The following is a 17925-nucleotide window of genomic DNA, read 5'->3' as shown; positions in this document are numbered from 1 at the left end:
GATATTTCTGTTCAAAGTCTGATTACTGAGTAGAAACACGAGCTGCTGTCTAAATGACCGCCACAGGAGTACAAATTATCGTATGGCGGAAGTCGTTTTCTTTAAAGAGTAAGTAGAGAAACATCTGGGTCACGTAGGAGTAGGCGAACCTAATATCTTCCTTTTTCGCTGTCGGATGCCATATCTGAGCCAAAAATAGACTAGGAGGTAAGATACGACATATCTTGAATTCTTATTTTACGAGCGTCCTTGATACTTCTCTGCAGCCTGCTTGTTTTCTGGTTAGAACTTCAATGAAAACGGAGGTCCTTTGCGTCGACATCGAGAAGGATCTGTTTCACTGCGTCTATGCACTCTAAGTCGGTTTGTTTCTTGCTCTGTGAATCTCTAGTGTCCTTTTGCGTGACTGTTGCTGGATCATAAGTTGCTTTTTTACAAAGATCTGTATCTGACCTTTCGTGAGAGGAGATAAACTCAGTAATTTTTGACTATGCGGTGACTTTTTGAGAAAACAAAATCATGCTTAGTTACTATCTCTTTTTTGACCCCTCGCTCTTACTTTGCAGATGTGATTGTTGTGATTGTACACAATGCAGCGCTCTTTCGTTGATTGAAGGTTGCTTACCACTCGTTATTGCTGGGGTTTTTCTTTTTTAATTTTACCATTAGCCAACTCACGTCAACGAATCAAGTAAGTGCGAAACTACGATTTGGTATATCATGTTTTCGTGCCTTTTTCCTGTATCTTTTTTGTAAATGACATAAATATTTTCAAGCCGTATCGCGAAAAGAAAGGTTTTCAAGTTAGATGAGAAAGAAATGAATAAAGATCAACGATGAAGTGAACAACAAGTTCAGACAAACACAGAAAATGTAATTTTTCAATTTTCAACAACATTTTGCGACCTCGACTCGTTAGGAAGTATTGTCGAGGATTTCCAGGATTGAAACAGTTGGAAACAAAAAGCTCAAATGAAAAGTTCAACATTTTTTCATTAAACAATCATAACTATCTAAATATTAAACGCGCAGCTGGTCGAAGCATTCTCTGTGAGGGTATTGTTCGTCTTCGAGGCAGATTGGCTGCTTAAAACACAGAGGCCTTGATATCATTTTCAACACCTAAACGCAGCCGAAGGACTGGGCTATTAGGGACCGGTTATCATTTATCGTCTGGGTAAGGGAGGGGGGAGGAGGTCGGGGTTGGAGGGGTTTGGTTGCACGTGTCATGAAAACGTTTACCTGATCCCCATTGGGTTCTGTGATATTCTTACGATCTCTAAAGTCCCCCTCTATGCTCTGTTGGTGATGACTAACCCCCCCCTCATGTTCCCTCCTGAAAACCATTTGATCCCCAAATCTTCCACTTGAGAACTATTTGACCTCCAAAATCCTCCACTTCCCTCCCTCCCCCCCAGATATAAATCATGACTAGTCCCTTAGAAGGTTAAAGGGTGTGTCAACGCTGTTTCAAAAGGAGGGGGGTAGGGTGGAGGGAATTTGTGTGAGGAACTTCTCCTTCGCGTTGCTCACTGGCATGTTTTAACAAATCCAGTCAGATACATCGCAACTTTGATTGACTAAATTAGATTTTGAAAAAACTTAAGTTACAATTCAAGAAATCCTAAATCATTCACATGAAATGTTTCATTTCTCATCGCCCGACCGACCATTGTTTTTGATGAGCAAAAATATATTCACATCCTGTTACATTGCCTGACATGTAAATGTTGACAGTTAACTTATTCGCATTCACAAATTTATCAAAAGGCACTTGATCATGACTAAACTTCAAGTAGGAATCGTTTACAAGTAATTTTTCAGTCTGTTTATTAGGGACTTTTGTGTTAAGACACGGACAAACGGACGTACAATTCCTGATTTCATCCGTGGAAAAAAAGAAAAACAAAATTAAATCTAAGGTTAAATTGAACCATAACGCCAATGCGAGGCTGAGTTACTGTCTCTAAAACTTTTAATTTAATAAGCATGTACCATTGTAGTGATACCGCTGGCTTAATGTCCCATCTGACTCCTATTCGATTACAAAAGATAATACAACTCAGTGTTTTTTCATTTGTGATGCAACAGCAGCAATGAGTGCTGCTCCTTTTCCTGAACCATCTTCAGATAGCATCAAGGTGATGTCGGCTTCCGGCAAAATTTCAGCGAGAGTCTCTTGCATGTAATTCTTGAACTGTGGGTGTCTCTTAAAGAGGCTTCCATCAGCGGCGATCGTAGTCGTATAGTTACCGGTTTTCTGTGTACAAAATGAACACAAACTTTACCTATTAAAATCAATGAATACATGAACAAAAGCAAGAAATAATTTTACCACTCTAATTGACCATATTTTATTGTTACTTTCAAATTCGGAAAAAACTTCAAATTGTGACCATACGCATCGGAGATCAAAGTGACACAGGCATACCATGAGAACCAGAAACTATCGGTTATCATTTCTAGGTTTTCTCAATTCTGATTGGTGCTTTCTTATCACATGATAACGTACCAAAAATATATCCTGTGTTCATGGTCTGTTGAGTTTAACGGGAAGTAATCAGGGATGCAAATGAAATTATTATAAATGAATAAACAGATAATCAAAAACTCAACAGAGAAAAAAACTTGCAAGACGTCTAAATTCAAATTTTCAACTGAAATTTAAAATTACGAGGGTCAAGAAGATGAATGACAGTTTAGTAACACACACCTTGACAATTGTGGCCACCCCTGCTGCAGCTACTTTAGCAGCCCTCAGGGATACTGCAGCACAAACTCGCCGCAAATTTTCGATGTCAGATTCTGAGGCTTGTTTCGCTACTTCCATTGCTTTTAACACCTCCTCTATCTTGTGCCCTTCTCGACTGAAAGAATTAGGAGTTGTTCTTATTGATCATGAAGATTATTATCCTATCATGTATAGTATTATAATCCATAATGATTGAAATAGTCTGCGTAAATTTAACAAAACAATGTTTTTCTCTGCTCTAGCTCAAATACCTTTCAACCAGAGACACAAACTCAGCAGGGAAACTGTTTTTTCTCCTGAATTTTTCTGTGACTTGCCCTTTGAAGAGGAGTTTCTTTTCGACCAGATCCATGCAAACGATTCTAGCAAGTTCACCAAGATACATACCAGATATCATCTTCTCAAATCTGTGTAAAAGAAGTAATGTTTGCATAGAATTAAAAAACTTTCTGCTAAACCCTACAGTAATGTTTGGAAAGCAGAGCTGTTTGTTCGATTACTGTGATAAGACAATTTTTAATTGAACGTCGAAAGTAATTCGAGATTACGTTTTGTTTTACTTGCTATATGATTGGTCCGTAAAACTTAAAACACTTTCTTAGCCAATCAGATGCCAGACTAAAACCAATCACGACTTGGTCGCTCGCGTTTTCCCGCGCTTTAGGCAGTTAATGCTTTTTTTTTCATTTTTGATCTCTCATTGGCTCTTAAAGGTAATTTGCTTTCTTCTGATTGGCCGTTGTGATTACCTTCGTTTTGGTTTCACAACACTCCATCGAAAAGCGCTCTATTTAAACATTTACTACTTACATCTGCTCACGAGGGTTACTGGATTCTCTGTCAAGTTGTTCATCGTACTTTGTGCGAAGATGATCCAACGAGCCATTGTCGCCAAACGCACCCCACTCTGTGTTGATGATTACTTCTCGTGGTTCATCTTGATCACCGTCCCATTTAGGAATATTATCAAGGCTCTCCATGTAGCAAGCGTTTGTTCCAGTGCCCAAGATAAGACCAGCGCTGACTAAAGGGTTCTCGAATGCACAAGACATCATTGTGCCTGTGGTGTCATTGACAAGAGCAACAACATCCACTGTGGAACTCTGAAGGGCAATATAATCAAAATAGTTTTCTTTAGCATTTTTTAATTGACTGTTCAAAGTGAGATTAAAATCAAGCTTGTCTGCTGTTCTTTACAGTTAAAGCCAAACTTCCCCATTCCCCCAACCCTTGAGATATATTCACTATTGATAGCAGCAAAGCTTACCTAGAAAAGACGTTATCACAGGAAGCCCATTACCACACGTTCATTAATGAAGTCAGTTTGAACAAATTAAAATCGTAGTTCTTTGTGCCGTCAATAAACCAGACATCATACTTGAACTTCTAAGTACCCCACGGGTATAATCTTATAACGTACATGTTTCCTTATGGGGGGGGGGGGGACATCCCCCTGATGTTCGACTGTAGCTCGTTATTTCTTTATAATCAAATTAAATTTTATAATCATAGATCATAGATAGTGCTAAAATTTGAGAACAAGAAGGGAACATTTGGGCCATCTGCTTCATGGGATTCACTGATGTTCTTAGTAAAAACATCTGAATGTAATCAGACGTACGGTAACATCTGTTCAATAAAGGAACAGATATTCGTATTATGGAGATCATGTACATGTCTGCTTGTCTCTAGCACGAGTATTTTTAATGTGGGCCCATTTTCTTTTCGCATGTAGCCCTAAGGCCTTTTATTATTACATGTCAATGCAATGTCAACACGTTTGGGTTTCCACCACAATCCGACAATGTTTCACCCCCTCCTCTCCCCCATTAGTAAACGAAGGAGGGAGTGGGGGGGGGGGAGGGGAGATAAAAGTGCTAGGATTATATTAGTATATTACTTAAATCCATCACAAGAAAAGCCATAGTAATTTTTAATGTTTCAATAAAATTAACTTACCATTCCCTTTCTTACAAGTGCCTCCTTTAGAAGTTTGACAACATCCTCGTTTTCCACTCCGGAGGCAGAAAATCCCTTAGTCCATCTGATCAGCGACCCTGATATGAGTGATGATTGCTTGACTGGAAAAGAAAACGTAAATCCGAGCGGTAGTGATTTGTCAGAGAGGTCGTGTTTTTTCACAAAGAGTGAAATGTGATGAGCAATGTAATCAAAAAACGTTTCCGCGTCACTGGTTTTAACTGTCTGAGTCAACGGTGGGATTTCAATTGTATCTTTCACTTGGCCATTTCGTATGGAGATTGATAACAACCTGAAGTTTGTTCCACCAAGATCCACAGCTAGGAAATCACCAGATTCTGAGCCACTTGGAATCGCCCTTACATATGTAGGAAGCATTTTGACAGAGCTCTCCGCTCTCTGATTTTCGCTAGCAGAGAGACCATTGTCGAAGTCTTTTCGTAGAAGATTCATAATCTCTTGGATGGATTCGTTTGACAATTCGAACATTTTTAAAACCTCTGATACCTGCCAAAGAAATCGGAAAAATTTCAAAACCTCATTCGCTGTGGCTCACCATTTAGAGGAAAAGAATCTTCATGATTACTCAGTTTTCTGTGTACGGAACCATGCACTTAGCAAGTCAGACCATCGAGATCATTCTGCTCCGTTATTCTCCAACCCAGGAGTTTTTTAATATTTTCTGAAGAAATGTGTTTGAAATCGAAAAATTTATGTTTTATGATAAAAATGACCGATAGCCTCCATTGCTTCTCAATCTCTTTGTAACAAATAGTCAACTATACTGCTATGGTACCAGAACAGTCAGTTTTTACCGACCGCATTTGTGTCGTGCAAGTCTCAAGAAATTTACAATTCTCCACTAAGTTCCTAAAATTTGGAACTTTCTTCCTGTATCAGTCACTCGAGCGTCAATTCTTCTTAGCCTAAAGACGCAAATTGTGGCCAAGCACGTGTCTTTTAAATATATAGTTTTAAGGGAGGTGGCCTTTCTAATAAACTCGGTGGTTTCTTGAGGTCTTCTCGCCTTATAAATTCATTTATCGTTAGTGTTAAAAAGGCAAATTCATGATGATGATGTACCTCGTCTCTTTTCTTGAAAGCCCCGGACAGAGTTTCAAATATTAATTCCGCAAAAGATGTGGCCTCGGGCATGTTTCCGACGATCTTGGACTCTGTGAATGTTTAAATCTGTAAGAGATGCATTTGTCGATATCTCATCAGATGAATTTTCATCCACGAAAAATGTAGGATTTTGAAAGCTGAACAGATTTCTTACAGATACATGTAAATGATTATGAGGGTGATCTTCGCGGCATTGGTACATGTAGGTTTAGATTTAGAAATACATCTTAGCTTATGTGTCCAGAATTTGATAAAAGATACACATCAAAACTTTGGGCAACTTTCAACTACAACTCTTCAAAAACCTCAGGTTTAGGCATGACGGGTGCAAAGAGTAAAGAAAAAAAGGAAAATAAGCTTTTATTTAAGCTGTTTTGTTGTCAAATTTGTACACAGGAAGGTATACATTTTTCCTACAGGAAGAACACTGAGAATTGTATTTTAGCAAATCCAAGTAGAAGCGCTCACATGACTGGTACGTGCATCACGTTTTTTTTGTCTACGTGATATTTGCTATAGCGCTCGACTCACGATATATTTATGTTTTTCAGCGCAATATTTCTCTTTGTGTGGCTTCGTTAAAGACTGGATACTCAGTTTGAAATAACGCTGCATATTAGGCCCAAAATTTACTTGATTTATTTTTCTGAAAATTTTTTAAAAACTCTGTTTCTCTTATGAGCTTGGTATCATTTGAATTAAAGTCTGAACCTTTCTAGAAAAAAATTAGTCCCGTGATAGTGCGTCCCTTAGAATATGTGAAAAATATGCACAAGACTTTAAAACACGAGTTCATTTCTAAATTCGACCTACCTCTTGAAGCCTTTGGATTCCTGCGATGCTCAAAAGATAAAACTCCTCTGTGCAATGGCAGAAGAAGTCACTTGGCACAGAATTTACGGGCCGTGTAAACTGGTTACCAGATTCGTTCCCGACTCAGTGCTGACTGGAATAAACAAAAGGAAAATCATTATGACCCAACTGTCTAATACAGGATTATCACATAGCTTGGAAAATTTTTTTGTCTCATATTCCACCGCAGGGTCCAGAGGTTGATGAAAAGAAGTTTTGCCAAAACCACGACGAAAGATATGAAAGTCGATTGGTAGAAAACCTACTGAAATTAATCGTAGCTCATAAATATTATTAAAATGGTCCTTTCTTTTACCGAGTCTTAAGCTAAAGGAGGTAATATTTTACTAAATGTGAACCGTCAAGTAACTCAAAACTCGCCGCAAAACAAACAAAGGCTTTGTTGATATTCACATGACAAGTATGTAAATCACTTCTCTTTATTTTCGTAATATCAACTGTCTCCTTACTCAGAACTGGTTAGCTCAAATGATCACCACAAAACGCATAATATCAAGTCAAGCTTTAATAATTATTCGATCTCAAAGAAATATATTTATAATTCGCAATCAGAACAAACGCAAATCAAGTCTTCATCTCGTAGCTAAATTAAAAAACTTCAATGTAAACTTACTTCTGTGCGGGTCGTTACAACAGTCTCACCTTCTAGGTTAGCAGATTCACCAGGTAAGCGGATTTAGAGACAGAACAATAAAATAAAAAAAACTTCTTTCTTATTTCGATTCTGCTGAAAACTGATTTGAAACATAATGACCTAACGCTTTTAAATCAATGTATAGAATTTTAATGTCAATCACGATTCTTGTCATCCAATAAACCTATTAATTAGAGGCGACGCCCACTTAATAAACGAAACAACCATAGCCCAAAAAAATCTCTCTCAATGTATTCAAGACCCGCCTTATTTATTTGATAAAAAATTAAGGTGGCTCTAAAGCTCAGAGTTTTTGAAAACTTGGTGGAAAGATGGATCATATTTTGCTAATACAGGAGTTTCATTAAAAGCCGGTAACAAATGGTCTACAACCACCTATAAGACATCTTACCGCCGACTGGTTAGCCTGCGAGGTTTGGGTTTTGCCTTACCGCCCCTTTTGTGGCCAGAGCTGCCCAATATGTGCACCATTGGCAATCACTTATAAAAAAAGTTATTGAAACTCCAGCTAATAAAAATTCAATGATAAAAGATGAACATAACAAAACTCTTTTTTCGGTTACACGCACAAAACCTTTATTTAGTGTCACGGACACAAGCGTCTCGCTCTATGGGGTCGAAACTTTCCTTTCAGTTTTTCAAAGGTATTTTTTAGTCACGGGTTTTACAAACGCCCGTCAATCAAGCTTTGACTGACAAAATTTGGTTAGGGTGTGCCTTCCCATAAACGTGAAACTGAAGTCAACTTTGGCTCCTATAGCGTGCCACCAAGCTTAGACAAAACACCGAAAATTTTCAACGAGAAACAACTAGGCAAAAATTATAGAACATTCTCTTGAACCAAATCTATTTAAGAACATTCGTTCTAATTTGTGACTCGGGTGACACGTATCAAGAATGGTCTGTTGTTCCGGCTCAACTTTTCCATTAAGCATCAAACAAAAGTCCTTCTGTTATTGGTAGCGCTGAGGGACTTTGGCCGAAGGGAGGCGGAAAAGCACGTAACTGATCGAGAAAATAATCGGAGTGACAATTTTGCTGCATTGGGGGAGTGGGTAGTGTAAATATGTACGAGTAAAATCAATCTCCGTCGGCGTACCCAAGGGTAGACTTGACCCTCGATGAGCACATCGAGCCAAAGGCTCGCAAGTTCACAAATAATGAAGGTTATTCGTATTGCATTGACACATTTAAACTACCTCTCTCTATATGCAAGTCAAGTCGCCTGGTAAAAATTCAACGCACAAAAATATTTCTTGATCCTCCTACTGGTGTTAAATGCAATCGAAAGTGACGGTTTTCTGTATGGAGCCTCGAGGCGATTAAAGACCTTGTTTCTGGCGCTAGAGGAAGGAGAATATTCAGCTTTTTGTGCACATTAGGAAAAAAATCTTATTAACGCAGCGCGAAATTTAAAAACACTCAGATTGAACAGTCGAGCGAATAACGAGACCGGCTGACCTCCGCTTTAATTTTTTTGCCAATGTTAAGCACTCTTGCATGAAGTAAACTCTAAAGTTTACAGCGCAAATGTCGCTAAGTTCAATTACATATTTTTAAAGAGTTTATTACAGAAACTCATTTAACTGCAAGGCATCGGTCATAAATCGGGCTCTGTGAGATACACAGGCAGGATATAAAGTTCCTGCGGCTTTGTTGAGGAAGTCTTTCTCATGGCGGTGGCCTGTTGCAAAATATTGCAAAAGCTGACGAGTCAAACTTGATGAACAGTAATCATAAATTACTTTATAGCTCTTTGAAATCGAAAGACTTGGCACAGAGCAACTGCAATGTTTAACTTTCAAGATTAACTAATAAGTCAAACGTGATTTGAATGACCCGTATCTATAACGTTTATGTCTGATTAACGCCCGGCTTCTGTTTCCGGAAGAGAATGTTGTTTCTGTTTGATGTCACTTATTGATGCTCAGACCTAATGTTTATACTCGATGTGAAAGTTATTTGTTTCTGTAGAGAGCTTGGTATCATTTGAATAAAAACATGAACCTTTCTAGAGCAAAACAAGGGCTTTGACATCATACGACCTTTGGAATAAGCAGCTTGAAAAATGTAAACAAAATGCATAGGAATTTCTTAATTCTACTTACCCCCTTTAAGCTTCAAATTTTTGCGATGCTCACAAGATAAAAGTCCTCTTTGTTATGGAAAGAAGTCACCTGGCACAAAATGTTGTCTTTTTCGTAAGCTGGTTACCAGTTTTTTCCCGAATCTAGTTTACTAAAATTAAGGGAATCATTTGAACTAGAGCTGACAGAAAAGGACTATTGCGTGATCATCACATGCCTATTACTAAAGTTAGCAATTAGATGATGAAGACAAAATTAATATCGCGTGATGGTTGATCGTACGAGGACGAAGCCTGAATTGAGTATCACGCATGGAATTCGCGAGCGAATAATCTAATTGTTTAAGTATAAATCTACTAGCTGTTCAAAACTCAGCGACAAACCAGGCTCCTATTTTTTCTTTTTCTTTATTTTTTTTTTCAACCACACTCTGTTTGGTCATTCAGTTCACTCGCTGTCTATCAAGGTATAGATAGCAAAGTACTAAACCAATCAGATTGCAGCATTTGCGATGGAACCGAACGGAAATAGATTTATCCTAATCGTGCATCTTTCATCCAATGTTTTTGATGAAACTGTAGCGAAGTAAAGACAAATTTATAGAAAGTGTACTAAAATTCGTTACCTACTTAAAAAAAAATCCAAGTAGCTCCATCTTTTCACGAGGTTTTCGTGAAAGTTTAAAATTAAAGGGCGAAGAAATTAATGCGAGATGCCATTACAAAGACCCCACGAAAAAAGACAAGACAACACATGTATTAGGTAGTATGATTGGATGTCTAAAGTTCATTAACTGAAAGTCTAAAACAGGATTACAATGGGAGAACATGAGATGGCGTATTGAAATTGTTTTGGTCGATGGCTTCAGAGATTTTAAAAAAAAAAAACTCTGTTTGACGCCTAATGATTCGAACGTCAGATCTTCTCTTCGCTGTCGGATGCCCGTCTGCTGCACAGAGAAACGTGATAGGTGCGGTAAGGCCATGTGACAAACGTCCTTGATGGTCAAGTCACTGCCGCCTCACCATCTCCACTCCTTAAACTTGATCTTCTCTTCTAGAATTAAACTCCAGTTTTCTAATTAGCGGGTGCTGAATCAGCTGTTGTTTCACACGCATTCGTAATTCAGGTGTCATTTTATAAAAAAAAGAAATCCACTCAATTAGTTTATGGGACTAAACGAAATTTTTATTAATTGAACGAAAGTCTCAAAAAACGACACATCCCTTTTCATTTGATATCGTGATCTGTCAACACCAATATTTTTCTCTAGCAGATTACAGTAATAGATAACGTGATTACAGCATCAATTTCTTGCCAGAGGGTCTTTTTGTTTTTCATCTATAGTTATCGCCGTTTTAATGTTTCATAGTCCATACAAGCAGTGCTTGTGTTTTTATTATCACTGATCATGCAGTTTACGGAGCGCCCGAAAAATGGCATAGCTGAGTTTTGATAAGTTTCGGCTGAATTCCTATTTCGGTTCATTAACCAGTTAACTCATAAGGCTTAGTGACTGGCTTCTAATTTATCCTTACAGCATCACCCTGAAATCAAATGTATAGGTCCGCCTTATAATAAGGAAACGATCACCAATATAGGAAGCTCCTGATTGTCAAACAAATTCCCCTTGTAATTACTAGAAGAAAGGTAAAGGGAACAGTTTGGAGAGTATAAATACCAATGTTACAATGTAAAAGGTTAATAAAGACACAACCAAAATAATGAGAACGAAAGGAAAGGCTTCCTCTGCTACAAGAATGTGCTCTCGTAAACTTTTCACCTAGAATAATATTGTACTGAATCCTAATTTTCAATAGACACTTTCTAGTGAAAGTTTTGTTTCTGAGTATTTGTATTACTTGACTTGACACCAAATAATTAGAGCTAAAGATACAAGAGATGTTTTGGTAGGAGACTGGGATCTGATTTATCCTCACAGTATCACTTCTGCATCAAAAATTAAGGTAATAATGATGATAATAATAACAATAATATATGATAATGAGGAAAATGATCGGAAACTAAAGACACTCGTGATAGTCAAGCAAATTCTCCTTGTAAGTGGCACAGAAAACGTTTAAGGTGCAGTATTCATACGGATGTGAGGGTGTTAAGGGCTATTTAAATAATACAAAAGCCGGTATCTGGTATTCCGTTTTCGTGAGTCCTTGCCAGTTTCTTAGTCCTCAGTTGAGATCTGCCTCGACTGCTGTGGTAACAAAGTGTAAACTTTAGGCTTACGGATTCGAATGGCGAACAACTTCAGCACCTTGAAAGTCTACGAGGAAAAGAAACATTGATACCCATGTATAAAAGTTTTATTTTGACTCCAATGCAGGGATATGCTCATCTTCTTACAAAGCCGATCTTCCTCTTGGGTTTCTCACATCACTAACTAATGATTGATGTACGACGATCGTTGTCGTAACATTTAAATTTAAACTGGTTTGAACATGACAAGATCGTTTGGTTTTATCAACTGAGTAGATAATGTAAATTGGCCACTGTAAAGGGTTTCTAAAGCTGACGTTTCAAGCGTTATCCCTGCGTCAGAGTAAATGACGAACGGCTAACGCTCGAAACATCAGCTTCGAAACTCTTCACGGTAGCCGATTTACATCACCAACTCAGTGCTAAAACCAAATTATCTTGTTCCCCCCCCCTTCTTTAGAAACTTAACTTATTACGGTTTGAACATAGTTAATGATGAAAGATTTTGGCTTGAGTTACAACTTCTCTTGAGACAAAATTACAATCTGACCAGACTGGCTAACAGAAAAATGGACAGAGAGAGAAAAAAAAGAACATGTAGTCAGTCAGACAGCTCGCGTCAATCAGTCAGTCAGACAGGCAGATATTGAATCAGACATATGTCAGTCATTAAATCTGACATCTGTCAGTCATTCAATTAGTCCGACAGCAATGAGTTGACTAGACAGCAGTTAATCAGTTGGCCAAACAGACAGACACAGAAAGACAGGCTTGCCGGTTGACGGAGAGGTTGGCTATAGATACAGACGAGCAAAACGAGCGAGACTTTGATGAGAGATAGCCTGTCTGTATGGTTGGCTAACAGAGACCAGATATATATATATGTATATGCCGTCAGTGATAGACAACGACAGACATACGAAGTGACATGCTAGACAGATATAAAACGATAAAGGAAGAAGGAAATACTGATAGACTGTTGAAAGAGACAGACAGACAGAGAGTCAAAAGAGCGACAGACAACAGTCATTAAAAAGGCGTTTCACTTAATTTGATATGCCACGGTTCTGAAATATCTTGATTTCTTGTGATCTGTACTGAAGGGAAACTCACCATAAGCCAGGCAATGATGGCTCCAAGCACGAAACCAGCAACAATATCACTCAAGAAATGAGCATTTTCAGCGATTCGGCTCAGTCCCAGGAAGAGCGCCAGAGACACGACCACGATTTGGAGCAATGGCTTAATCAGCTTCGTTTCTGTCTTCACAGCTGACTGGATATAAAACTACACACGAAAAAAAGAAAAATGTCCTGTTACTCTAGTGTCACGAGAGAACCAAGACACCTTAGGATTTTTTTGACTGCTCAGAGTCTTTGTACGCTTCATTGTTTACTTGCCAGCTTGTTTGGCACCTCTTCTCTCCCTTTTCATCGTCAATACAGTCTTAAGTTCTATCCACCATCCATAGTTTAAGTGAACGCACGACTTTGCTTGGAGGGAGGGAGAGAAGTTTATAAATTTAATAAAAACTTTTGAAAACAAGACTTTGTAGACGAACCGGTATGCCGAGAATTTTTCTCTCCTCAATGCTGTTGTGTGAATGAAGAAACTTCCTCGAAAATACCGCTAAGATTCCCGGCGGGGAACCCTAACGGGGTGCGGGGGAACCTTGAGGGATATCGGTGAGGTAACGATGGTATACTGGGTGCGAACCCGGTGGGAAAGTCTTTTCCTAAGCTACTCATGTAGAACGGGGAAATAAAACAAGAGCGGAGGGAATCATTTGAGACTGAGCGGACATGCACACTTACCGCAAGATACAACATGGCATACATGGTCAAAGAAGATTGGCCGGATGGGAAAGACATCCTGTGAAATAAATAGTTATTAAAAACAGTGATACTTTTACCATTCTTTCAATGAGTAAGACTCGGTAACTGGCGTTTTCCTGAGCATTACGCATTTTTTATCTCAAATTTTACTTTAGCGCCTGACGTACTTCCTTGTATTCTGATCGGTAATTGGTTCCTGGTGGTGCCCCCCCTTACTTTCTTGTCTTCTGATTGGTTAATGTGACTGTGCCGGGTGATTGGAGTTGTGTCTGACGTTCAACAAGGGATCATGTATGAAAGGGAAAATCTGATCCAAAACCAACAGTCAAAACACTTAGATGTATCTCTTTTCAGTTAATTTTTTTTTCCATATGTCTACTACTACTCAAATAGTTCGAGAATCTGTTTAGTGTAATATTACGTCGTTATTCGATAACGCATTTGTAAAGTTAAAATCAAATTTGCAAACTATTTCTCAGATACTAGTAACGTGCTTTCTAGGTTAATCATACTGAGTTACATTTTAGAACATTTGTTCTGACAAGCTCATATCAGCCTCTTGTCTTACCTGGCCATTTTGACGTTATACTCGTCCCCAGTGCACATCCCATCAGAGATGTATCCCTGCTGACAATCACTTTGAGTCAAGTTGGCCCGGCACACATCCCTGAAGTTGGGTCTAAGCCGACCCACACTTATCTTGGCGAGGTCGGTGATGATTTCATTCAGAAATCCACCAAACACGAAGACAAATATCAAGGTAATCGTGCTGAAAATAAAAAATACCAAAAGAAGATTAGATCTGAATTCGGACTATGTAAGTAAGAACTTCAATAGAGTGTCAAAAGTGATCTGGAATTGTATCGGTGTTCAGTGCCCCCTTAACCCTTTCCAACCTAATATCAGTTTGCACATTCTCGAACTGCTCTCTATACATTTCCTGATGTGCTGACAAGAAGAATTTGTTTAACAATCAAGAGCTTCTTTAGTTTGTGATCATTTCCTTTACTCTCATTACCGTAACATGTGATTTGGGGGTAATAGGTAACAAATGTATAGGAAACAGTTCGGAGAATATGCCTACTGATATTCAAGTGTAAAGGGTTAAGTTTCTAGGGAGAGTGTTTCAAGTTGTTATTGGACCTTTTACCTGACAATCCAGGGCTTTATGGTGATTGGCCCAAAGGATTCTTCCTCCTCTTCATCGATTTCTCCGGAACGTTTCCAGTTGTTACAGGACTCAACTATCAGAATCTGTGAGCGTTGGATGGAAACATTGCACTTTGGTTATTTAATGATCAGTCAGTCAATCTGGCAGAACAAGCGCCTTAGTTAATGATGGGATCCTCGCATTCGTAGAAGAGATCAGTATTTATATTAACTCCACGATTATGTCCAAATTTTCTGCTTCTTCCTTCTCTTTTCTGACTTCCTTTCTACACATTCCCAGGTCCGCCTCGCTAATTTATTTATTTCCCACAAATTAATAATTCATATTTGGAGGAAGGGCAAGTTTAACATAGATTTCTTTTGATCAGGAATTTTATAAGTAAGATCTTAAAGCTAGAATATCTAGGGGATAAGGTGAGATCACGGGGTAACGTGTTCCAAACCTTGGGACCTTAGTGACCTTTTTATTCCGTTTTCTAAAATAATTTCCATTCCTCAACGTCTTTCTGGCCTCACCTCCCACCCCTCCCACCCCTTCTACCCTTCCAATCCCTTCAGCCCCTCTCACCCCTCCACCCTTCCCAAATCGGATAGTGTGGTGGGAAATGATGATAAGATAATTCTTGTAACTCTTACATTTTGACATTCAAAATGCAAAAGATTTCTAAGTTGTGATGAATAGGGCTCGCTAAAACGTAGCTGGCGTCAGTACTCTGTCAACACACCTTGGTGAAATGTTCACTGATTGAAAACGCATTTGTCACAATACTGCTTGATGAGTTCCTGAGATCTCCTTCCTTCGAAAATATTCCGTAAACAATTGTGGTATTTGTGTATTCACTCCCGGATTACTTGCGGGGAGACCAAATGCTCACTAAAATCAATTAAGCCTTCTTTTAACAAAGAGAACAATAGAATCACTGAGTTGTTGTAGGATGACTTTTTAGTTCTTGTTAAAAAATTCGCGGTCAATAGATCGACTTCAATACGGCAAATCAAGGAACTGAATTAGGTACTCCTAAACTTGCTTCACATCTCATCAACATAGATGAGTATCTTGAAATGAGCAACTAAACATTACAGGGAGACTGAGGTCTACCTCGTCGGCATGCTTTGAAGAACGAGGCTATGACGCCATAGGATTAACAGTGATTTAATGGGATGTAAATGAGTTGCCTTGTATTCTGTAGTTTTACCCAAAATTCAAGCTCAAAACAACGAGGAAATCAACGAAATTCGAATCATCCCTGTGGCAGTAGAATGTCTAATTCGTAGAGGTTTAGGGTGCTTAAGTTTTAGAATTGGAAGATGGTACTTTAATTTTGGTTGACTAACTTCAAACAGATAATTTGCATTCCTATCCTTCTAGAAGTGAACCTACCAGAGAAAGACCTCAGCTGATCGACTTTTAGAATCTATTATCTTGTTCGGGAAAGACGGAAATATTTAGTAAATTTGACTGCCGGTGATGGCTACTATATCCCACGTTTGATGGATGGATTTTTTGGGATATGATGATTAGCGCGATCTGTGGCATTGTTAGTCCTGCTGTTCTTTTTGTAGTTTTGAGTTCTAGGTAAAAAACGAAAATTCAAGTCTAAAGACGCCATTTTCTGGCAGTCATTGCTTCTGGTTATAAAGAAAGAAAGCTTTAGAACGATAGTGACAAAACTCTGCAGAACCTTTCAGGATGCTGCAAAGTGTTTTCAGCTCATGGTCATGAAGCATAGTGAGAGAGATCTTCCCAATGGAATTCTTTGTTAACAACGCTTAATCTTTGATTATGATCCAAGAGAAGAAGAGAGAAATATTGTCGGAAATGAACGACTTTCTGTGAGATTAACCTAAAGGTTTTAACTTTAGACATTTGGTAATTAAGACTGAAAATAAAACCCACAATTTTCAAATAGCTTCGGGGTCAAAACAAAGAATTACCATTGATAAAATTTTCCTCTAAATGCACAAATTCAATTGGACCGTCTTTCTGTGTAGCTTTCCTTGGTTTTATCACTTCTAATGGAATTAGTACTAGATTTACTCACCACAACTATGGGAACAATATAAACCAGCGCACAGAGACCTGCGTAGTCCATCCAAGGTTCCTTAAACGGCAGCTGAATACTTTTGTCCTCACAGAAGAATCCCTGTTTAATCGGGTATAGCTTATCAGTTGTACCATACACCAAAGTCTTCGTCACCAAATAATCAATTAGTACTAGTAAAAAACATAAGAAATCAAAGGCGACATTGATGGTTTTAGAGTCACGAGCCATCTTAGTTTGTGAACGTCGTTGCAGATCGATACGCAAGGTTAACTCTTTCGCTGAATTACTCAGACTTTCGCATTTGGATTATCTCCAAGCGTGTAATATGCAAATAACTGCACCCTTAATGCAACACTGCTTTTCAATAGGAATGCGGTGAGTATAAAGAGGGTAAGTTTCGAGAGAAACCGTGGCGCTGAGTGGGGAGCATTACAAGTTAATTCATCTTAATCAGCTGAGTTGATAAAGTGAATTGGCACCGAAAAGATTTTATAAAGCTGAAGTTGAAACTTTAGCCTTTCGTCAGGGCGAAAGACGAGGAGCTCTGAAAAGGGCTGAAGCTCGAAACGCTTTAGAAGCTCTTCACGATGGCAAGTTCACACTGCTCACTTAGTTGATAAAATCAACTTAGCTTACAGTGAGTATAGCCGTTCTCTATAACATTCCCGTAAAAACGTTAAACATGCTTGATCATTTGTCCATAATTGCGTCTCACTTTTACTATATTTGTATTCAATTAACCGTCAAGGAGAACTAAGAATTATCATCCCTCTTCTCCAAAACGCTGAAAAAAAAAATTCTTTAAAAGTACAAGCGACTGATTTGGAAAATACCCCTAAAAAACTCACAGCAATCCAAAAGTCGTCGTACTGTCACATCAATTGTTGATTTTGTTGGTAGCTAACCCACTTAAAGTTGCTTGATTTTCACTAGACAATCCACAAAGAGGTGCAATTAACCAATGTATGTGGAAACAGCCATCAAGATGAGACATTTTAAACTACAATTTGCCAACTTGGGCAAATGCATGTCAAATAATAATCCTCTAGATAGAAAACGCAACACATTGCAATTTTAACTTTACTACCCAACGGGGGTGGTTCACCAAGTTGCAAAAGTGCAGATTTGGATTCAACAACAATTCAATAAATTTAACAATTGGTTCATACGTCAGCGTGCAGATATGTTG

At 38.4% G+C, this 17925-nt stretch overlaps 2 protein-coding genes across 7 annotated transcripts; both read right to left on the bottom strand.

The window, feature by feature from the left end:
* Positions 1–1813: 1813 nt before the first annotated feature.
* Positions 1814–9881, bottom strand: LOC113682922 (hexokinase-4). 6 transcript variants are annotated; one of them, XM_089187035.1, is made up of 8 exons: positions 9494–9881; positions 6671–6803; positions 5816–5923; positions 4712–5239; positions 3563–3855; positions 3004–3159; positions 2714–2867; positions 1814–2260 (listed from the first exon to the last, which is right to left on the bottom strand). In XM_089187035.1, exons 3-8 carry the CDS (start codon positions 5885–5887, stop codon positions 2063–2065), a joined length of 1401 nt encoding a protein of 466 aa, XP_089043161.1. In that variant the 5' UTR covers positions 5888–5923; positions 6671–6803; positions 9494–9881; the 3' UTR covers positions 1814–2062. The 6 variants fall into 6 exon arrangements, with proteins under 6 accessions (XP_089043161.1, XP_089043164.1, XP_027055908.2 ...); XM_089187038.1 differs by having other exon boundaries at positions 5816–5907; positions 9494–9669; XM_027200107.2 differs by lacking the exon at positions 9494–9881 and adding an exon at positions 7344–7466.
* A 757-nt stretch (positions 9882–10638) lies between these two features.
* Positions 10639–17061, bottom strand: LOC113682921 (phospholipid phosphatase 3). Its single transcript, XM_027200106.2, has 6 exons — positions 16734–17061; positions 14672–14775; positions 14090–14290; positions 13501–13558; positions 12800–12973; positions 10639–11753 (listed from the first exon to the last, which is right to left on the bottom strand). The coding sequence occupies exons 1-6, from the start codon at positions 16962–16964 to the stop codon at positions 11655–11657; spliced, it is 867 nt and encodes a 288-aa protein (XP_027055907.2). The 5' UTR covers positions 16965–17061; the 3' UTR covers positions 10639–11654.
* Between the last annotated feature and the right edge of the window lie 864 nt (positions 17062–17925).

Source organism: Pocillopora damicornis, chromosome 11 (assembly GCF_964200805.1).
Source record: "Pocillopora damicornis chromosome 11, jaPocDami1.2, whole genome shotgun sequence".
Taxonomy (NCBI): Eukaryota; Metazoa; Cnidaria; class Anthozoa; order Scleractinia; family Pocilloporidae; genus Pocillopora; species Pocillopora damicornis.
The sequence above is the reverse complement of the archived record's forward strand: the minus strand, read 5'-3'. Positions and strand labels throughout refer to the sequence as shown.

Bases quoted from the DNA above. Each gene is read 5' to 3' on its own strand.
- LOC113682922 (XM_089187035.1), bottom strand. From the start codon at position 5,887: ATGCCCGAGGCCACATCTTTTGCGGAATTAATATTTGAAACTCTGTCC. The intron at 3,160-3,562 runs GTAAGTAGTAAA...TCTTTTACACAG, and splicing joins AGTAACCCTCGTGAGCAGAT to ATTTGAGAAGATGATATCTG. The intron at 2,261-2,713 runs GTGTGTGTTACT...TTTTGTACACAG, and splicing joins GGGTGGCCACAATTGTCAAG to AAAACCGGTAACTATACGAC.
- LOC113682921 (XM_027200106.2), bottom strand. From the start codon at position 16,964: ATGGCTCGTGACTCTAAAACCATCAATGTCGCCTTTGATTTCTTATGT. The intron at 14,776-16,733 runs GTGAGTAAATCT...CAACGCTCACAG, and splicing joins ATATTGTTCCCATAGTTGTG to ATTCTGATAGTTGAGTCCTG. The intron at 12,974-13,500 runs GTAAGTGTGCAT...TTTCGTGTGTAG, and splicing joins ATGCCATGTTGTATCTTGCG to TTTTATATCCAGTCAGCTGT.